This window comes from Heliangelus exortis, chromosome 2 (assembly GCF_036169615.1).
Source record: "Heliangelus exortis chromosome 2, bHelExo1.hap1, whole genome shotgun sequence".
Taxonomy (NCBI): Eukaryota; Metazoa; Chordata; class Aves; order Apodiformes; family Trochilidae; genus Heliangelus; species Heliangelus exortis.
In genome coordinates, this window is record NC_092423.1 from 113,313,756 (window position 1) to 113,335,998 (window position 22,243).

At 40.0% G+C, this 22,243-nt stretch overlaps 1 protein-coding gene across 6 annotated transcripts in view; it reads left to right on the forward strand.

Moving 5' to 3' along the window:
- Nucleotides 1–21,638, forward strand: part of FAM110B (family with sequence similarity 110 member B) — a 107,964-nt gene extending 86,326 nt beyond the window's left edge. For 3 of the 6 annotated variants that reach the window (XM_071737598.1, XM_071737592.1, XM_071737594.1), the window contains 2 exons: nt 4,742–4,800; nt 18,751–21,638. In XM_071737598.1, coding sequence (XP_071593699.1) covers nt 19,054–20,166 — 1,113 coding nt within the window. In that variant the 5' untranslated portion in view covers nt 4,742–4,800; nt 18,751–19,053 and the 3' untranslated portion in view covers nt 20,167–21,638. Of the gene's footprint in view, nt 1–4,741; nt 4,902–18,750 lie in introns of all 6 variants that reach the window. The other 3 variants (XM_071737596.1, XM_071737593.1, XM_071737597.1) reach the window with 1 other exon arrangement.
- Nucleotides 21,639–22,243: the final 605 nt, after the last annotated feature.

Genomic DNA, 22,243 nt, shown 5'->3' on the forward strand with positions numbered 1-22,243 from the left:
GGTCTCCTTACAGTGGTTGTTAATGTTTTTTGCTTGACCTTGATTTTACCAGCAGATGACAGAGACTATTGAAATTAGGATAACAAGCAATTGCTGTATGCCAGCTGCCCAGCCATTGTGTAGTGTTTTATTCTAGGCATCCAAAAGGATTTTTCTGAGAAAAAATTGAATGAGGCCGTGGGATGTTCTAGAGACAAAAAAATTAATGATAAGTGGTCTTTCAGGGGAAAACGTGATATTTCACACCTGTGTAACTGTTTGATTTGGAAAATATTAAATTTTTTTTTTATATATAATCTGACTCTGGTCCACAGTTTCTTAGCTTGGCTTGGGTGCTTCCTGAGTAGGTGCTAGACATTGTCTGCCCTTAAAAAGGATTAAATCTTCTTGCTCAAGCTCAGGAGGCAAATTGGTTTGTGTACATGGCTCAGTTTCATGGATTTTTGTGATTTTGAGAAGTCTGACGTCAGCTTTCCTTGTGTTGTTTTAGATCTGCAATGCTTTAAAGTATTTTTTCTTCTATTTTTGTAAAGAGAATTGGAAAGATAAGGGCAGTTGCTGTAATGATTTGCATTTAGGCCAGAATTCAGCCATGTCCCATAGACTTGTCTAGTAATACCTTGCTGGTGACTGATCAGTTCTTTGCACAGATTTCAACTGCTATGTCTTTGACACTTTATCTGTGTATCTGTTATTGATTTTTAAGAGATGTGCTGTGGGACCACTTACTGTTCCTAGAAGAACCACTTTGGAGAGCAGTCTTCCCTGCTGAGGTGCTGTGAGGTAGCACTGGCCCTGCTAAGTTACCAAAAGGTGAAAACAAAAGCACTAAGAGTGGCAGTGAGAAATAAATGAAGCAGAAACTGTGCACCAGCTGACAGTGCACACTGTGGCAGCTGTGCTGATGGGGATCCTGTACCCTGCCTTTGGGGGTCAGGTCTGTGCCTCAAGCACTGAGCTCTTGTAACTTTTTTAAACCCTTTAGGTTGAAAGAGGGTGGACTATGAGGGTGGTGAGACATTGGAACAGGTTGTGGAAGTTGTGGCTGCCCCCTCCGTGGAAGTGTTCAAGGCCAGGTTGGATGGGGCTTGGAGCAACCTGGTCTGGGGGGAGGTGTCCCTGCCCATGCAAGGGATTGGAACTGGATGATCTTAAAAGTCCCTTCCAACCCAAACCATTCTATGATTCTCAGTAGTCAGATGTGCTAGCAAACATTTCCAAACTCTATTGTGCATCTGGTGTAAAACTGCATGGCAACATTCCTTACCTCTATTTTCATCTATCCTGGACCTTCAGGTCCAGGAAGAAAACCAAGAAAGAATGAAAAGGCACCAAGAAATCAACTGTTTGTTCCATTGTCTTCTTGGAGGCCAATGTTTGGTTGCAGTTTAGTCACAAATACCTGGGCTCTTCCAAGCCAAGACTGTCCACACATTCCCCAGAAGGTGTGGGAAAAGCACCCCTGTTCCTTCATTGCCTTCCTGCTGCCTGGTGGAGAATATAAGTTCTCCATGTACGAGATGTAAGAATGTAAGTGTATGTTATTTGGTGGTGGCTTTTCTGGGTTGCCTTGCACTGGGGTTGAGCTGGACAGGTTGATAGGTAGGTAAACCAAAAGTTTGTGACAGAGATCTGGCCTGGTGCATGCAGAAGGGATGAAGGTTTGAACCTAATGTCTTTAGATCTTCTAAAGACATTAGAATTATACTTGACTGAGCAAATTAGAACTTGAGAAATATTCATATGGCTCCTTTTATACTAACACAATGTAATTAATTGGGAAAAGAGGATTTGGTGCCTTTCAGTGGCCCAGCAAGTGATCGCTCATGTTTTTGGCTGAGTTTTACTTTATAGTCTACATTTTCTCTTCTTTTTCTTGCACTTGCATGCTTATGTTTAAAAATTTTCACTGCAGTTGTGTACCTGTAACTGTTTTACAGGTGTGTTGATTTAGAAGCTTGTCTGAAATGTGATGCTGAAGAGCAGTGTGTTGGGCTGATAAGGTGCTAGGGGAGATGTGTTACCAGAAGGGCTCAGCTACTCATAACAGTGCAATTAATGAATGGTTCTTCCTTGGACTCTTCATCCCACACCTACAAAATCCAGCCTGAGGATTTGTTCTCCTGCTGGTGGAGGCACCTTAGCTCTCTCAAATGCTTATCTACTGCAGTGCTTTGTGGTTGCTCCCACCTTTATATGAGATGCATAGACTGGAGAATATTGTGCTGGTGTGTTGAAGAACTTGCAGAGTACATGGTTTGACCCCATATTAGTCTATCCATCTTTTCCATTTACAGTTTTGTCACTGTATGCTCCTTTTGCAGATGCTAAATGGTGGTATTTGTGTTTTTCTTCATAGCATGGACACTGAAACCAGGCATGGAATCATAGAACTGTTTTGGTTGTGAAAAACCTTCAAGGTGATCAAATATAACACTTAACCTGAAATTGCCAAGTCCATCACTAAGCTGTTTCTAAGCACATCTATACATGCTTCATGTGCTTTAGAGCTCTGCAGAGCATTTATCTACTTGGGATTTTTTTTATGTCTTTCTTTGGCGTTGGTGTCTTGGATCCAGATCTCAGCTCAGTGAAGCCTGTGTGATGTGTCCCTTTCTAACAAGTTCAGAGTGTAATGCATACCCTCTCGCAAAAACCTGGAGCAATATGTTTATTCTGGAACCAGAGAATTAAAGCAACTCACCATACCCAAGCTGCTCTAGTATTAATACTTGCACTTTTTTTTACCATGACTTCTTTCTAGCACTTAGAAGAGGCAACAGGCTGCACAATTTTTAAATAGTATGCACTGCTGTTCACTAAACCAGAATATATTCCACTATATCGATCACACTGGCAGTCACATCATAAATGTGTTGATGCCTGTTGCTATTTGAATAACCATCTAAAATCAGTGTTATATATTTGAGGAAATTATGGAAACTTATCTAGCCTTGCTGAAGTTTTGAAGGTATTTATTCTTGTATATATCTACTATCTCATGAAGTTTTCAGGTCATTTTGAATTATCAGTGTTGGCTTAAACAGCATACATGTGAGGTTTTATGTCTATATACATGTACCAATAAAAAAAATAAAAGTCTGTATCTGTTGATAGGGAAAGAAAGAAACTTTTTGTGCCTTCCCTTACATGATGTCTGTGTTTAGCAGTGCTCTTAAAACCATTGTGCTGAAGAGTCTTCCTCATCTTGGCATTTCTGCCCTTCAGCTGGGTGTCACCAACCTCATAGCAGGGTTGGGAAAACTGAGTCTTCTCTTATTCATCAGTGCCCTCCTGCACACAAAATGTGCAGAGGAAGGCTGCATCCTGCAGCAGACCTATTTTCCTCCCAAGTGAATAGACTGATTTATTTTTCCCTTAACTACTCTGTCTACAAATATTTAATTACAGGAATCCAATCACAGGGGGGCAAAGGGGATGGTAAGTTATGGGCTTTTTTGTCAGCTTATTGTATTGTGAATATATTTACAAATATTTTTATCAGCTGACAAAAAACACAATTCCTTTTGGATTTTTTTTCTGCATATAGTTTAATAACTGATTTAAATCCTAAGAAAGTATCTAATAATCTTGGAGAGAAAAAAATTGCAAGATATTGGATGTGAAATTGAAACATGTATGGATCGACTAGAAGGGAGCTGTATTTTGTAAATATGCTACTGCCGTAGTTTTAAAAAACACTGTCCAAATTAAGTGCTTTAGAAAAGGGGTAGAGGCTATACAAAAAAACTCCAAAGAAGAACTCATACTTTTGTGCCACTGGTTTAATATTATAGTTCTTCCACAAAAAAATCACTTCAAATAGAAATTGAGAAGTAAATAGCTAGCTCCTAATAGACTTCAACAAATTTAGTAGCAGTTTTTTGTTTAGCTGGTTATTAGCTTGGAAAATACCCTGTCAACTCTCCCTAGTTCCCAGCAGGGGTGAGAAGGGGGGTGAGAGTTAAGCACACAAACAGTTTGGTCTTTGGCCTTAACCTTGAACATGAGAGGTCACTTGAAAACAGTTCATCACTGTAGATTCTGTAACTTCATGTCAAAATGAAATAGCAGCTGCCCTGAAGTAACACGAACATTTATGAGTTGTTTTTCCTCCCTTACTTGCAAAGTGGCCAACACTGATTCCATGCCCTGCAGAAGCTGTATCATTAAAATTGACTGGTTTGGGTTTGTTTGGTTTTTTAACAGTATTTTCTCTCTTCTTCATCGTGAAATAGCCAAAACCAAACCAAAAGATATTATCTATAACAAAAACTTAAATGCATATTTTTGTGTCATACTTCATTAGTGAAATGTCAAATTTCAAAATGAAATTTTTCTGTTTGGTTTCATACATTGATCTACTGCATGGCTGCATTGCATCTCACACCTCAGATACTGGGGCATTTGTGAACTTTTGATTTGAGGCTTCCCAAATGACTTTTTTATTGGTTGTTGTTATACAGCTCATCACTTTTTCCATATGCAGCCATGCTGATTTCATCACTTAACTTTCATACGAAATAGTCTTGGTGGCTCTTAGGGATGCCTTGTGTTTTGTTTCCTGCCCTTCTCATGGCTTGGGCCAGCCTTGGCATCCAATTTCCATGACCTCCAACATCACAGCATCACTGACACACTGGTGTGTATGCATTTGCTGCATTACTGGTTTGCTTGTAATTGCTTTTGTAATGCCTTTTCTCTCTCTCTCTTTTTTTTTTTTTTTTTTTTTTTTTTTCAGAATCCACTGGAGAACCTTGTTACCCCATTCCAGAGTGTGGACAAGAATTTCTCTTACAGGTACCTCTTTGAATTAAAATGCACATTTTTTTCCCAGGGCTTGATAAAAGGAGGGCAGTTCCAGAAGGACTTTACTGTGTCCTCTTTTGCTGTCCTGGGAGGTATGTTCTGGTAATGAATTTCTCTTTTTGACCTTTACTAATCGATTGGGATGGCAGATTCCTTAGTTGCAAATACATATTGTGTGTGTTTAAGTGCTGTTTAAGAAGGATTGAAGTTTACTTTTCCTGGCATAAGTCATAAAACAGTCTTATGTATCAATGTGGCAGATTCATGTTTGGAAACAGTTCAGGCTTTTTCCTGTCCTCTATTCCCAACCTGTACTTTCCATTCAGTAGATTGAGATGACTTTTTATAACAGAGACCTTTGGTGCAAACAAGTACTTCCAGACATAGTTCTCCAGAGCTTTGTTATTTCTCTGTTTCTTATTAATGCACTCAAAACCAGAAGAAGGCTTGAACATCTCGTGAGTCTATCCACAACACTGAACCTGATTTCAAGGTCTGAGCAGGAGATGAGCATTAAAATTTAAAATATTGTATTAATCTTTAAAGCCTCCTAAAAAAAAAGTGGGGTGGTGGGGAATCCAGTGTCAGGACTAATGGAAAGAATGTCATCTATCCAGTAGCTTCAGCCTTGGTGTGTACAAAAAACCTAGCTGAAACCCAAGAGGGCAGAAAGGGACAGGAACTGTACATGTGGTACTCTGTACCAGGGGTTCTACAATTCTTGGAAGGGTAGTAGGGCACTTCTGGTATTTCACTGTAGCAAAGAAAAAATCAGCAATCAATGTCAAAGGCATCATGTATCAAATCAGCAACATATTTCTCTAATATTTAGTTTTAATTCCACTCAGTAGAAGGTGTTTCATGTTCATCTGTTTCCAATTACCATGCTTGGCTCCAGAGCATACATTGGCATCGTGTGGGGTCTTAAATTGACAATTATTACTGCTGTTTTATTTCAAGACAAAAATGTTAAGTCTGAGAGTATGCATGGCTAATTTAAGAGTAAAAATCTGTTCCCAGAATGTAGAAATTATCTCAGAAGCCATTTTTGTCAGATGACAAAATTGGGAGCTTGAAATTCCAAATATGTTGTAGTATGGAATTAAAGGCAGCAAAACTCTCTTGGCTGTGCTGAGACTGACACAGGAATGTTCAACCTCCTGTAAGTGATCTGTGTTATTTTTTGTGGTCACAAGTTAACCTGCACTAATTTCACAGTCACGTTTCATATTTTTACTTTCCTGATGTCATGCCATATGGGATTTATTTCTCCCTTCCTAAAAAAGGGAATTCAGTGTTTGATGTTTGTACAGATACTCCAGGTCTGTGGTTTTGCTGGAGATATATTGCTCATTTTACAAACAGAGAAGATTGGATCTGTGATTTATGATAAAAGCAGCATTTGGTCCTGGCTGCAGGGACACAGCCAGACTTCCTTCATTATTAGCTTTTAGACAATATCTTGAAACCAGTCCAGGTCAGTGATGAAGTGATGCTGCTGAGTGAGGTATACCTGGAGGGACAACACTTGATTGACTCAGTCTTCCAGCAGTGATGGAGATGATCTGCTGCAAGGCAGCCAGACAGGAGAGGTTACCTTTCTGCAGCAGGCACAGGTGGATGAAAACCAGATACCACATGTCCTCACTTGAGTCTCACCACCTTGCTTGCTGCGTCTCATGATTTGTCTTGCTTAGGCAGCTTTGCCCTGTGATGTTCAAGTTCTGTTTCCCTAAATCCACCTCTTTAAAAGTTTGCTGATAATCATCCCTAAGGAAGTAACAGTTCAGTGGGGTAAAGCAGTAGCTACAGGCTTGTGATACTTGTATCCAATTTCTCATTTTGGAAGAAATTTCCTTTGTTGCTTTGGGCAGGCATATTCAATCCTGTATTTAACTCCCTGTTTGGAGATTTTGCATTGTTTACAGGAGAGGGGAGGACCTATTGATGTGGCTGTGTATCATGGATCTGTGAGGAGAACAGATGTGTAGCAATGATGTAGGTAGTCTGATGCTATAAGAGGGGATAGGAATAGAGAGATAGTTTAAGCAGTCTTTCTAAGCTATAGTCTAAGGCACTTGTGACAGAGACAAGAGCATCCCTAGTTCAGAACTCCCTGGGGCAAACCCTTTTGCATATCTCAGCACAAAGAGCACATGAAAGGCAGTGCAGGTGTGATGCCAAAGGGAAGAACTGGATCTACTGAGGAGGCTACAGCAAAGCTCATTCAGTTAGCTAGCTGGTGTTTCTGGTTGACAGAATTTCCTCCATTGTTCATTTTCCTCTTGAAAACACATGGGGCTTCAGGATGGGTCCTCATGATCTTCTCTCAACCAGCCTGGTGCCAGCTCGTCTGCTGCCCACCTGCTGGGCTCAGTGGACAATCTGTCTTGGGCATGCAGGCTGCAGGAGAGAGAAAAGGATGTCTCTCTCAAGTCTAATCCAAAAGCAGCCTGGGTTGGAGGGAACTTTGATTCAGGGGAAGCCTCACTGGACAATACCCTTCTACACTGCACTCTTGTGCCAGCTCTGTTCCCTCTGTGAGACACAGGAACTGCAAGGGAGGTGATGAGAAATAATAGCATTTGGAGTGTCCTTCCTTTTCCTCTAATCCCTCTCTGTCCTTGTAATGCATTTCTGCTTCCCAGTCCACTGTTCAGTGCCTCCTTCTCTAGCCCCAACACCTTTTCATCTCTGCTCTTTTCCTGATAATTGCATTTATCCTCCACCTCTGTGTCTTGCCATTTCTTGCTCTTCTTGTGTCTGCCCCCACACTCCCAATTGCAGATTTGGATTTTTTTTTTCTTGGAGTTGGGAGTTTTCTTGGAGTTTCTACCTCCCTACACTGCCTCCCTCTCTTCTTGATTAAATGCACTGGTTGTGACTCAGTACAGCTTTTAATTTCTTGTAGACAGTGTGGTATTTATGGTTTATTGCAAGTTGTGGCTAGAAAGAATTTCTGTTGCCATCGTAACTTAAATCAGGACCCTCAGATATGCAAAAAACTTCCAGTGTGCAGATTCTGGACAGTCTTGACTTCTTAAAAGCATCTTTCTAAGATCATTGTTTAGTGAAGACATTACATTAAATGGCAGTAACATGAAAACAGATTTTGAGTGTGAACTTGGATATTAAACAAAAGTTTGGGTGCTCAGTAACAGGTGGTTGATTGGATATTCATCTTCAGTTAAATAGGTTGTGAAGAGTTTAGAAGATTGTAGCTTTGTAGCTGTGGATTCTGTGGGCACAAAAGAGCAAATAAAAAAATACAGTCAGTGTATTCTAAGAGCTAACACCTCAAAAACTGGTTAATATAGCTGGTATAGTCTAAGGGGCTAGACATACAAACATATCATCAAGCCATGCACATACACTGTAGTACTTGTGTTGGGTTATATGGCTGTATTATTGATTGCAAGACCATAATAACATTGAAGACTTAAATTACATTGAATTCCTGTGCCAAAATTGTTATTTTTAACCATCTGCTTGAACGTGTCTTGAATATACACACATATCTTCAAGATGGGCACTCATTTCATTTTCTTTCCTGATTTCTAACACCATCTATATTTAGACTTGAGGCTGGAGAAATGAGGAATGAAATATCCTGTGGTATGGGAAAATGTCCTCTTATCTAGAGAAAAACATAGCTGTACCAGTCAAAAATAAAATATATCAGCCACAGAGTTGCTCTGAAGGTTTCAGTGCCATGGAATGCTTCTGTAAATCATGCATGGTTTGTTTTTGTTGTGGTTTTTTTAATTATTATTTTAAAAAGGACTGATTTGTCTTTCATAGTAAAAACTTCTGTAGTGTGTTTATTTAAGAAAAAAAAAAAAAAAAAAAGGCAATATTTCATGTACCAAAGGTTCAATGCTGAGAAATTGTTAACTTAGGGCAATTATGGTGTAGAAATAATTTTTAAATAATCCTGCTGACCTTACTGCAGTAATACTTCATGTTACAGAAGAAGCTGTTTAATATAAAGGATTTTAACAAACAGGACCCTACATCTCATGAGAAAAGCGTCACAAAGTAGTCAGTTCTCAGAATTAGGCCACTCTGGTTTTCTTCACTTCTGAACACTAATTTTTGTAATGTTACTGGTTTTAGCACACTCAGTTTTTAATTGTGCCTTCTGTACTGCCTGTGTAAGGTGGCCATGTAGGTTCTTAATACCAGTAAAAGACCTGCAATTGCTATATTTTAATATTTACTTATATTTACTTATAAAGATCAAAGGGTTGTGTTTTTATTAAAAAAGAATTTTCCATGTAACCAGACAAGAGTAAGCTGCTAAGCTAAGAAAGAAAAGAGTTATTATAATAGTTTCTTACATGTAAAAAGAGGAAATATCCTATATACTTGTGCACTATTTCTTTCAAATATATTTTCACAAAGGATGAACTTCAGAAAGATGCTGTGAGGTTCCATCCAGTGGAATTTTGAAATTTTTTTTGCCTCAAATGGTAATTTGGCAATTGGAATGTTGGGGACTGAAAAATGGACTGAAAAGGCAGGGGGGAGGTTCTTGCCCAGGTGGAGCTGGCAGTGGGCTGGTACACCCAGCTTTGTTTTGAAACTTCAAAAATAAGTATTTTTTAAGACTTTCTTCTACTAATTAAATGTCTGACTAAAGGAAAGGAAATTTGAAGTGTATACTTCTTCTACTTATAATAGCTCTTTATGGTTCCTCTCTTTTTTCACAGTATAAACTTTTAGAATTGTTTCTCTTTTTCTGAGCTGTGTTTGTTTACTTTGGTCTCGGTGTATTTGAACGTTTCTAGAGTTTCACAGTGTTAGTAACTCCAAGGTAATGTCTATCTGCAGCTATTTTCATTGGGAGTTTATTGTTTCTAAAAAATCATTTATAGGTATGTCACTATGTTCTTTTAATATATTTCTTATTACAAACAGTTTTAGAAAACATTTTTAATAAGAGTCTAAGCAGGAAAACTTGAGATTTTCAGGGCTTTTGCTCTCTTATGACAGGCTGGTAAGTTTTTTCCTTTCCCACAAAAATGAGCTGGCAGTGGCAGCAAGTATCCGATTCATGACATCACAGATTGTTGTGCCCTTCTGAGAAATGGGAGATGGGGTCAAATCCCAAGTCCTCAAACTGGGCCAAGTTTCTCACCTCTTGAGGAAGATCCCAGTTGGCAGAATACTAAGTGGGTCTTTCTGACAAAATGTCCTACTTGCTAGAAATTACTGAATTGCACTAGGGCAGGGTTAATAAGCGTATTTCCTCACCAAGTACTCTGTGTGGGCTTATTTACTCTTAATTTAAAGACAGCTTGCACAATATTTATATTTCAAAAGTAGAAACCTTTTAAAAGAAGTACTGGAGAAGGATCTGCATCTCTATGTTTTATAGCCTAGTACTTTGAGCATCTGGCCTGGAAGGTTGCTTTCAGTCTTCACTACAACTCAAGCAGAGGAAATGTTGTTTTCTTTGTCATCCTTATTATCCATGACTGCAAGTACCTGCTAGGAAAGATGATGTGAAAAAGCAAGATAGGCAAGGAAATCCCTGCTTCCTCTAGAGCTAGGGAATTAGCCATCAGACTTAGTTGTGTGCATGTTTAGAGAAACAACAGGACTGCATCTATGGTGGGTAGTATGGGTGTCCAGGACGTAGCCATGGACCTCTTTCACTGAGCATCCCTCCTCCCACATGCTTACTTTCCTTCCAGTTTTTTCACTGTTCCTGCCCATGGAAGTTAAATATGGGAGATGAGGAAGAGTCCAGGTTTTGACATGGTTTGTTGTTCAGGACATAGCTGGGGTGTTGCACCCAGACAAAAGAGCTCAGAAGTGAGTCTCAGTTTATTAGTTTAAGCAAAATAAGTACAGGTAGAGGAACATGTACTTCAAGGCAACAAATAAGCCTCAATATCAGCTACCCAAGATTTTATGAACACTTCTGTGACTTAAATAGTGAACACAGACTCTGTTTCCCTACAGAATCTGCTATTTTAGGTATGTGTGTTTCAGTGTTAATTAGTTTTGAGTGCTCAGTTTGAGGTTGCTTTTATAGGCTCACATGAAACAGGATGCCAGATCTCAGAGGGAAGCCACGTTGCCTTACTGAAGTAGCTATGAAAGAGGTGAACCTACTGAAGTCACCTGGTTGTGGGTCCTCGAATCTTTGACTACTAGGGCCATGTTGGCAGACACACTGTAGATTTAATACATACTTTCATTTTGAAAATCTATATTTCCTGTTTTATCGGTTTAAATATGACTTGATTTCTTATTATCTCCTAGTTTACATGCAGAAACTTTTCTAAGCCCAGGTGATTTATTTTTTAGGGCTCACTCCATAGCATAAATAAAGACCATTCCTGATCCTATAGTTGTGCTGGTGACACCAAGTATGCTGCAGCAAATTCTTTAGCATTTGTCCAAGTTTTCAAACATTCAAAGGATTTAGGGATATGTTTAATTTATCTTGGCATGTCAGATGGCCCAGAATTGGTGTTTTGAAAATTCTGCTATCAAATCGTGTGTTCCATAGCTGAGTTAATGATGATCAGTTTTTTGGTGAGGGATACTGCAGAAGTTGGAGCTCCTTTCCCAGTTGCCTAATTACTGACTATGCTTGTGCTTCTGTTGTTCTGTGCAGGGCAGAGGATCAGACTTTGCTGTGTGGTTGGGGACCATGAGGGTGACTGGTGTATGGAGTCTGCAAATCCTGGTAGTGAGTTTGTGTATCTGTGTGGTGATACTAGAAGGAAGATGCTTTGCAGGTGGACCTCCACATTTTTGTGAAGAGAAGATTTTTATTTCCTTCTTCACTAGTGCATATGATTACTACTGAACCTATTACCACAAATATTTGGGTAGCTTAAAATACATCTCATTCTTAAAATGGACTTTTTAGGAATTACAACAGATCTGAGCAGCTGGGAAGCAGTGCAGTAGAGACGTATTGAGAACCTCTGAAAAGTGACAATGCATCAGGCCCAGGTGTATCCTGCGTTGAAGAAGAGGATTGTGTTGATTTTCTAGAGCTATAAAGAGGATCATGGTGAAATTATGTAGGCCCAGGACAACACAGGATAAATTTGGAACTCTGATCTTCTTGTAGGGAGGAGGCTATAAATTTAAAAGTGATGTTTTCGGGGACATGCAGAATTAAAAGGATGAATGTGGTCTGGACTTGAGACCTGTCACAGTTTAACACCGGCCCGGCAATTAAACCGAGTAACAGACGCTCTCTATTAATCTCTCTCTCCTCCCTGATAAAGAAAGGAGAGAGAATAAGGGAGAGAGACTTATGGGTTGGAAACTAAACTACACAACTTTAATGAAACAGTAATGATAAATAGGAAAAATTACTAAATATATACAAATATACAGGAAAATGGATACCACCTTCCTCCCCCCTCTCCCCCCAGTAACTCTCACGTCACCACCGAGGCTGCAGGGCAGCCCTGGGAAAGTCCAGGCTGGACTCCTGGAGTCGGCAGCAGTCAGGAGCTGGAGGCAGGAACACACAGATATGGGCTGGCACGGATCAGGACCACAGGCAGATGAAGGGACGGAATCCTTCCAGGATGCCAGGTGAAGGAAGGGAAGCAGGAAGGTCAGGCAGCCAGAAGCTGGAAGCGTGGCTTGGGCCTCGTGATCCCTCAAATTTATACTGAGTATGACATGTATGGGATGGAATACTTTGTTTGGTCAATTCTGGCATCTATCTTGTCTGTTCCTCCCCAAAGGAGGGATGCAGGTGGGACCTCTTTCTGCCTTCTGGAGGGTAAAAGTTTTCCTCAGAGCTGAGCAGTGTCCTTGGCTCTGCACACCAGTCTCTAGCAGTAACTATAAACATCGAGTGTTATCAGTCCTAGAAACAGACACTGAGAAACTTGCTGTTAACTTCAGCAAGGGTAACTACTTACAAGAGTAAGAAAATTACCAGAGACTTAGCTAAAAGCAAAAGTACAAGATAGAAAATCACCTTTATCCTGGCCCAAACCAGGACAAGACCATTGACACTGGCTGATGAATGAGCAGTGATGATGTTTCCTAAAGCTTTGAAAAGTGTCGAGAGAATCATTCTCAAAGTGCACACTGAAAAAGAAGTATTCACATGAAGCTAGAGCCACAGGGAAAAAAAAGGTTGCATTTTTAATATATATTTTAGACCCTTTCTTGATTATTTTCTTGTTTAAATGAGAGGCTGAAATTATTCCAAAGAGTGTGCAATATGGTGTAAACAACACAGGGGTTCAAAGAAAGCAGAATTGATTTCCATCACTGCTTTTAAAAACACAGCATGTAATATTACTCTAAATAATAATATGCCCTTTTTTCTTACTTTTTTACTATCTAGTTAGAAGAAAGGGAAAGTTTGTTTCGGAGCTTTTTTGTGCATTTATGCAGCTGTCTGCATCTTTTGAAAGAAATCAGAGTTTTCATGTTTGGTAGCCATCTATAGAGCAGTAATTACCCAGAAGCAAGTATCTCTGAGAGTGAATTATTGCTACTGGGTAGGAAATGTAGTAGTGCTGTTATTTAGAACTAAAAAGAAGAAAACGAGTAAGATTTTTCTTTCAAAGTGACATCTTTATCCAGCTCCAGGCATGTGTTACAGAGGCAGTATATAAGTATAGCAGCTAAATTGCTTTCCTGGTTTCCAAGCATTTGTACCTCTATGGATCTTCCAGAAGCTATTTCCTCATAAGAGTGTTAGCATTTCTGGTTATGGCAACATCCTGCTTTAAACCTCATCATTTCAACTGTACAGTGAAATAGAAAGAATGCTAAGGAGTGACAGTATCCTGTTTATGGAGAGTTTTATCTTAAAAGTCTTTGAGTGTGATAGAAGAGCTAAGCAGGATTAGTTTAAATATATCAGCCCATTGTACCTTCATCTGTATTATGTGAGGCCAAGTCTATACCTGTGCATCCATGTTTATCTCAAATGCTTTTCAAGAATACTGCTGTCATTCTGAATGTGGATTATTTTATCTCAACTTAAGCCTACTTTATTTAAGTTTAGCCTGTGTTTTCAAAAATAGGTATGTGAGGTTTATAGTGACAATTACCCACAGAAGAACTTAGATCAGTCTTAGACATACACATTAGTATAACATAGTGCCATAGACCTGTAGCAAGTCATTCTCAGTGAATGCCCTCATTTGTGAGCTCTGCAGGGACTATTAGTAAAGTAGCATCTTCATAATGAGACCTGCAGCTCTAAGTGGAGCTTCAGAGCCTGATGTTTTCCATCTGTGTCCTGTGTTCCTATGCAGCTTTTGTTTTGTGATCTCTGTGAGTCCTGTTGAGATCACTTGTTGATTACTTACGCTGGAATTAATGGGATTTTTTTGGTGCATCTTAAGGTAGTGGTAGTTATGTTTTATCATCTGGAAAATAAAGTTGACACAGGCCTTCACATATCAAGCAAGGCCAAGGAAAGGCTGTGAGACATCTTTATATTTATTCACTGTGCTTCATTCTACCTCCTATACAATCCCTTCATCTGTTGTCCCAGAGGGATGACTTTAGAGCCCAAGCTTCAATGTAGCTTTGCCAGGTGAAGCTGTGTCCTTGCTGAAGTCAAGAGCAGAAATTCCACAAATTTCATGTGGGCCAAATTTTCACTGTTGCTTTTTGCTGCTTTGTTTCATCTTGAATACTGTTAAAATGTGTAGTGCTCTTCTGTGGATACTTTCAGTCAAAGATTGGCTGAAACTTGGCCAAGGTTTAGGAGCTACAGGGTGACACAGAACTGGAGAAGGATGGGTGGTGTTTGCTGTCAGTTAGCATCATTCAGTCTGTGTTTAGAGTGTAGCTTTAGGTTTAAGAGAAAAAGTAAACTTGGATATTGTACAATAATGTTGTTTAATAATAGGACTAGAAATAAATACTTGCCAGAATGGGGCCTGTTCATAAATTTTTGTTAAATTTTTTAAAAGTCTGCACATTTAGAAGATATGGAACTGTAATTCCAAAGTTTCTTCACAGTTTATCTACTCCTACTGCCTTGGCTTTAAATCAATGAAAGAATATTTTATAGAGGATTTATTTGTAGCTAATGTTAGCTGTATAACTATTGCTGCTCTAGGCTGTATTGTGTTCCCGTAAATCACACAGATAGTGTGTCTGTAATTTAAATGCGAATATCTGACAAACATATTACAGACCCAAGAGTGATTGGAGCACAATGCCTGAAATGACTTAGTGCTTTGGATCTCTGCCTCTGTTGCAAAGGAATCCTGACTTGAAGTGTCTGGCTGAAAATACAGATATAACATCCAGAAACCCTCTACCTCTTTGTACATTTTGTATCCTACTCAGCAGCTCTGCAACAGTTGCTGGGTGTTAGAGGAGCTCAGTGACTAAGAACTTTATTAAAGGTTTTATTAATGTATACATAGTATTAGAATAAACTGCATTTGAATGTGTGCAAGGCTTTTAGCTTTGATTTTTTTATATGTAGTCTCCTATGTCTAGCAGTTGTTAAAAGGAAGAGCAATAATGGAAATCCAGAGTGAATCTTGAAAAACACAATAGAGTCCAGAGACGAATAACACCTCCAGAGTAGATACTTGGATGTAAACAGAGTAAAAGGACAATTTTGGACAATTCTTAGGTCCATAAGTTATTTCATACATTTCCTGGGGGAGAGTGACAAAAACCTACTTGCCTTTGAATTTCTGCAGTGCAAAACCATTGCTGGAGTTGTACACCACAGGAAATTCAGATGCCCAAGCAGTAAGTTTCTTTGAATTTAAGCCATGAGAAAGCTACTTTTGTACCCCTGTTGCTCCAATGATGATTTTCACAATTGGAGTCTAAATTACATGATTTGTCTTCCTGAGACTACACTGTGCTGCTGTCTTTCAGCATTTTTCATTACTGATGAAATTAGTAAGTAGGAAGCCTCTCTGGTGTCACTGTTGTGTTGCAGGTGCCTGTGGACAGCTGAGAGGCTGGTGGGAATTGCTCTTCCTTTCCCAGCCAGCAGCAGAATTAGGGCTGCAGCCATCACCAGCACAGGCAGGAGAATTTGTTTCATTAACACTTTACATTCATCCACCTCCCTTTCATCCCACTTTCTTTCCTAACAAGTAGCTGGTTAATAATTCTTAGCTCTCTAAGATAAGACTACTGAATAAACTTTCCTCTGATATTTAAATGCAGTGAAATAGAGCAATTTAAACAACACAGAGAAATACAGTTGATCCTGTTTGTAGCTGCATGTACTTTAATGTATATCAGAAGCCCTACAGGTACAAAATCTCCATATCTGGTCACGTAACCACCTGGCTGTTACTCTCCCAGCTCCCTGTGTTGGTCTTTGCTTTTCTTTCTAGGGATGCCTGAAGCTCACTGCCAGTCACAGCATATTTCCATTGGCTTCAGGGCACTTAGCCCCATATGTGCTTGCAAACAAGCACTCTTGTTCTCTCAGATGAACATTCATGCACAGTTGTGGGGGTTTTTTTGGTTTTTTTTGGGTTTTTTTACTTTTTTTTTTACTCTTTTTTTTGTTCTTTTTTCATTTAAGTGTGGTGTTGAAGCCTACATGGATGCTTAGCCTCTTATGAAATGCTTGCTGGCATAGACCAGGGCTGTCCTGAGTGAGGTAGTTAAGTGCAGAGGAAAGACTTCCAAAAGCAGCCTCAAGTCCAGTTCTTTGGTTCCCAGAGCTCCATTCCACAGTGGAGAGCCACTTGCCAGGAGGAGAATGGAGTTGGCAGCTGTTAGGGGCAGGACTGTGGTGGCCTTTAATGACAGGGACCAAAGAAGGAGTGGAGAGATGCAGTCTTGTTTATTTAAGTGGTATTAGCTCAGTAGGGTGACAGTGTTTAGTAAAGAATCAGGGTTTTGTTTTTTGGGGGGTTATTCTTCCTCCTGAGAAGCCCCATGCTCTCACATAGATTTAATTTCTTCACACAAGTATCAAATATGCACATCAATGGGATATTTTTACAAGCACTTAGCCACCAAGCTCTGAGCTGGTGACATGGAAAGGTCTGATTCATGTATACAAAAGATAAATATGTGTTTGTGTGCAGATGAGTGTTGGAATTGCCTTCAGCAATTTTATATTTAATTTTAAAATAGTACCAATAAATATGTTGCTTCAACTGAGGAAGGCATGCTTTTTCTTCTTCAGAAAGACTTAGTTAAAATTCAGGAAGTCAAACTGCTGAGGAGTTAGCAGTAGGATTTATAAAACAACATTGAAAGGGAAGCTTAATTAACATTTCACTACCCTTTCAGTTGCACTGAATGCATGTCTGGTTTATCACCCACCTAAATATGTTAGTTTGTATTTGAAGAATGCTTGTGACAGTGAGCCTTCAGGAGAAAGCTCAGCTTTTTCCTATAATCTCATTAAGGCATTTATGTATTTTATTTGCTTGCTTTGACCTTGAATGATTTAGAGAGACTATTTAGTGTATGTATAATGCCTTTCTGGGAATCTGTACTTGAGGTTGGTTTCTTTTTGTTGTTAATGTACCTTTACTTGGAATTTAAGGGGGTTTGTGGGGTTTTTTGTCCAAACAATATACTGGTGGCAGACTCTGTATTAGTAAATTGGGTATTGATGGATGAGCAGGCACAGCATGGCAGTACACACAAAGCAGGTCATCCCTGGGAAGGATGCTGCTCTGCATGCCTGAGGATGAGTGAAAAAGTTGCAGCTTCTTTTGTTTCACTACCTGAAGAACCCAGTGATAACAGAAATGGGATATTAAAAAAGGGCAGCATAGATTAATGGGACAGTAATAAAATACATGACACCTATTAACTAAAGAAGATTTCTGTGATAAGTGCCCTTCAGTGCCTCATGTGGGAAAAATTGTTACAGCACTTGTAACATCATCTGCGGTGTTGGATGTGAGGCTGTTGTGACAAACCTAACAGATAGGATCTTAAAATAATTAAGAAGAGGGTAAGATTCATATGCACTTAATGCTTGGTAGAAAACTGGAATGATTCTAATCAAATATTAAGACAAGTTCTTCTCTTTCAAACTGAGTTAGAATGTTTCTGGATGCTCCCAAAATCTTTCCTCAAAAAATGAAGCCTTTTTGTTGTTGTTGTTCTGTTAAGCCTGTAAGGTGATTACAAGAACCTGGAAATGTGTGTTTGACTGGTGGAGCACGAGTGCTTTGGGGACTGATGTTCAAACAGACTTTGAACCAGAACAGGCGACTTTAGCAAGATCTGCTTTTAATTGTTGATTTTATATTAGATTAACAGTGAAACTTGTCCAGTACACCTAAAATGCTACATGTCTCTGTTTAATCTCTGCTTTTTAAAAAATATTATTTTCTGGAGCATTTAGTTAAAGAGGAAAATAAATTTAGTTTCTTCTATTTAGAGAGTAGATGAAGACGAAAAAAACATTGGAGGTTTAGAGAGAAAATAATGCGTACGCAAATCAGCTGATCAAAGCCAAAGGTGCTACTTTGAAAGTACTCTTTCACTGATCTTCAGGGAATAGATGGATGTAAGGCTCTGAACTGTCACATTTTCATTCTCTTTTTCCCTCCAGAATTATATCTGTATTGTGGTGGGGTGTCATTTGGGGGCTTTGAGCAACCTCGCCTAGTGGGAGGTGTCCTTGCCCATGCAGAGTGTTTTGGAACGAGATGAAATTTTAAGGTCCCTTCCTACCCAAACCATTCTGTGAGCCTATTATTTTATTTATTTAATTTATGTATTTATTTTTCTTAGCTTGTTCCCAGAGTAATTTTGTTAAAACGCGAGCTTAGACTGCAAGTACCAAATGACACATTTCTGGTCAAATTGGGCAGGGGGGTGCAGAGGGAGGAGGGAGGGGGGCACAGGCATCCCCCAGGGCCCACCTCCCCTGCTCTGGTGTTTGCATCCCGGCCGGGAGGCGGCTGTTGCTATCGCTCTGATGTCAGTCGCGCTCGCTAACGTGTGGTTGGTTCTTCTGCCTTTCAGATCGGTGCTGGCAGCGGAGCACAAAGGGGGACGGCGAGACTCCTGCATCTTTCAGCCAGAAGAAAGGAGTCGTCGGAGCAGACTAATAGGGACTTGTGTCGGGTGGCCTTGCCCCACAAAGGCTGCCTTCAAAAGAGAAACGCAGCGTTATTTAATGAGCTGTGAGATGAGGCGCTGCTGCTAACGCTCAGATCCCGGGATTCATCGGCTCTTCATTGTGCTTAATGTACATGTTTCTGCACCGTGCATTTAGGAGATCCCAGAGAAGAATCCAAAACGGCTGCGGGGGAAAGACCACCAAACATGCCTACAGAAACACTACCGACAGGTAGCATGGTGAAGCCGGTCAGCCCTGCTGTCACTTTCACATCCGCCGTTCCTCTCCGCATCCTGAACAAAGGACCCGACTATTTTCGCAGGCAGGCGGAACCTAATCCAAAAAGACTGAGCGCTGTGGAGAGGCTGGAAGCTGACAAGGCAAAATATGTCAAGAGCCAGGAGGTCATCAATGCCAAGCAGGAACCCGTGAAACCAGCAGTGCTGGCGAAACCTCCGGTCTGTCCGGCGGCCAAGCGGGCACTGGGGAGCCCCACTCTGAAAGTCTTCAGCAACAACGCCAAGTCCGAAAGCGGCGTCCAGAGAGAAAACCTGAAACTTGAGATTTTGAAGAACATCATCAACAGCTCCGAAGGCTCCAGCTCAGGTTCGGGGTATAAGCATGGTCCCCGAAACTGGCCCCCTCACAGGGCTGACTCGACGGAGCTGAACCGACATTCGTTCGCCGAATCTTTGAAGGTTTACCCCACGCAGGGCCGTAGCAGCCCGCAGGAGAGCAGCTCCAATGTCAGCAGAAGACTCCTAGATCAGTCAGCAGAGACTTTCTTGCATGTCTCCCACAGCTCCTCAGACATTAGGAAAGTAACTAGTGCAAAGCCCTTAAAAGCAATACCCTGCAGTAGTTCAGCCCCACCTCTGCCTCCAAAGCCCAAAATCGCTGCCATCGCCACCCTGAAATCCCCAGAGATTGAAGCAGTCGAGTCTGGATGTGGAGTTAGTAGAAGACCCTCCCTGCAGAGATCAAAATCAGACTTAAGCGACAGATACTTTCGTGTCGACGCGGATGTTGAGCGGTTCTTTAACTACTGCGGACTTGATCCTGAAGAGCTTGAAAACCTCGGGATGGAAAACTTTGCAAGGGCTAACTCTGATATTATATCCCTCAACTTTCGCAGTGCAAGCATGATTAGCTCAGACTGTGAACAGTCTCAGGACAGCAACAGTGACCTTAGAAACGATGACAGTGCCAATGACCGTGTGCCATACGGCATTTCTGCCATTGAAAGGAATGCCAGAATCATCAAGTGGTTGTATAGCATCAAGCAAGCTAGAGAGTCACAGAAAGTATCCCACGTGTGAGAGCAAATCCACCGTAAAAAAAAAGCGAGGACTGTATTTTTGTCTGTGAATATTCAGTTGTGAAGGGTTGTGAAGTCTACTTGAAGTCTTGTACACTTCTCAAATCTCTTTGTGTTGCTTGTTGTGCAATGTTTCCAAGTTGCATGCCTGTCAACATGTGAGCTGACCTGGCTTCCACTTGAACAATAACTACAAAGCCTGGCTAAGCATACACATTATCTGCCAAAAGTTTAAGACGAGAATCTAATTAGGGCTTCAGTATATTCAAAGTGTTTACATGGAAAGGTTATATGACTTCCTTGTTATTTATGTGGTTCCTTGTGGATTTTATATGTCACTTTTTGTCTTAATACAGATATTGTCAACCAACATTACTAGCTTCTAAGTTGAAACAGAATCCCTCTTGGGAGGAAGAAAAGCAAATTGGCCAAAATACGAGTTTGAAGCATACAATGACAGGCAAAGCAGCCTTATCTCTTGTAGAAAGTGCATTATTGGCACATGTAAACTGTTTCTAAAAGGCAAAGAACATTATGTTCTTAAATTATGTATCATTGTTCAACTGTATATCCCTACTTGTTGTAAGGGACTGTTCAGTAAAGGTTTCTTTTTTCTTGGTAAGCTCCCTCAATTTTACAGCAGTAGTCTAGTGAATCTACTTGACCTCTTCTATGAGTCATGGGCTGGTTAAACATTTTAATTATTTTATGTTACCCTGTTGGAAATGCTTAAAGAAGGTTGGGATCAACAGATGGAAACGTTGTAGGTGCGGGATTTTGCAGGTTTGGTTTTTCCTCAAAGATTCCTGGTCTTAAACTTTTGACAGGAATTATTAGATCCTATAGCTGATATTGAATGCCTTTATTAGTCAAACACATCATGACAACAAACTCTGTGCTGTCTTTTGATTTATTGGTTTTTTTAGACCTATTTGAACAGTTAATGAACAAAAATGGAAACCCACAGCCATATCAATATAACGCCTCCTATTCAGAAGTAAATACACTCAGTAGCTGAACTATATCTGAGAAATTGTTATTATATTGTCTTGCATATGTTATATCTAAGGCTGTGAAAATTTGTTACAGCTCTATGAAAGTGTAGAAACATGACAGTATGTAGCTTTTCTTTTTTTTCTTTCTTTTATTTTTTTTTTTTTTAATTTTTATTCCTCCTTATGATGGTTAGTGCTGCAGGTCAACTGGTTACCGTTCTTTCGATAATCCATGTCTTCCCAGTGGTTTAATTGACTGTCATTTCAACTGACAGTGGTGGCATTGTAGCGGAGTGGTCTGCTTCATTATTACTGTATACATGCTTTGTTGTAAATTGCAGCACTACCTTATACTTCATCAGCTAATAGGAAACTTTTTTTATTGTGTAAATGCTGTAAGACTTTGTATATACTTCAGTTGTTATGAAATCTTTAAAAGGAAGAGTGTTATGCTAATAAATAGCTCCTGGTGCAGGTATGGTAGGTTTTCTTGTTTGGTTGTTTTTTACCCCTCCCATTCTTAAAATGGTATCAGCAACTCAACTTTTAGTGCTGTAGAAGGTCTTGGTTAAATAATAGTTCCGGTAAAAAGTTTCTTTTGCTAAAGTGCTTTTCAGAATATGATTTTTATAAAGTAACTGTAGCAGCATGATCTGTCAGAAGAACTTGGGAGATTTTTCCAGACTCCTAAAATAGCTTGCTTCTTCCTTATCTAGCGATGTTGCTGTTCCCATTTATAGCATCTGTTCATAATGAATCACCAGTCTTCTGAATTATTCTTCAATAGTGCTTATTTGCATATTTGAATATTGAACATGTTTTACAAAGTTGGGTTCTATCTTTTCTCCAAGCAGCCTCTGGCCCAACTTCTTCCCAAAAGCCACAGTTCATGCAGGCAAGCTGAGAAGAAACCTAGAAGCCAAGCCAGGCAGTCATTTGTTGCATACAAAGTTGTCTTACATCAAGCTTTATGTAATTGTTTCCCAAAATGATTGTTCATATGGGGCAGTGGGGGGGGGAAGCACACATTCAGTATCAGGAGGTTACTCTGGGGTTTTTACAGTTGGCTTCACAACCTGAGAC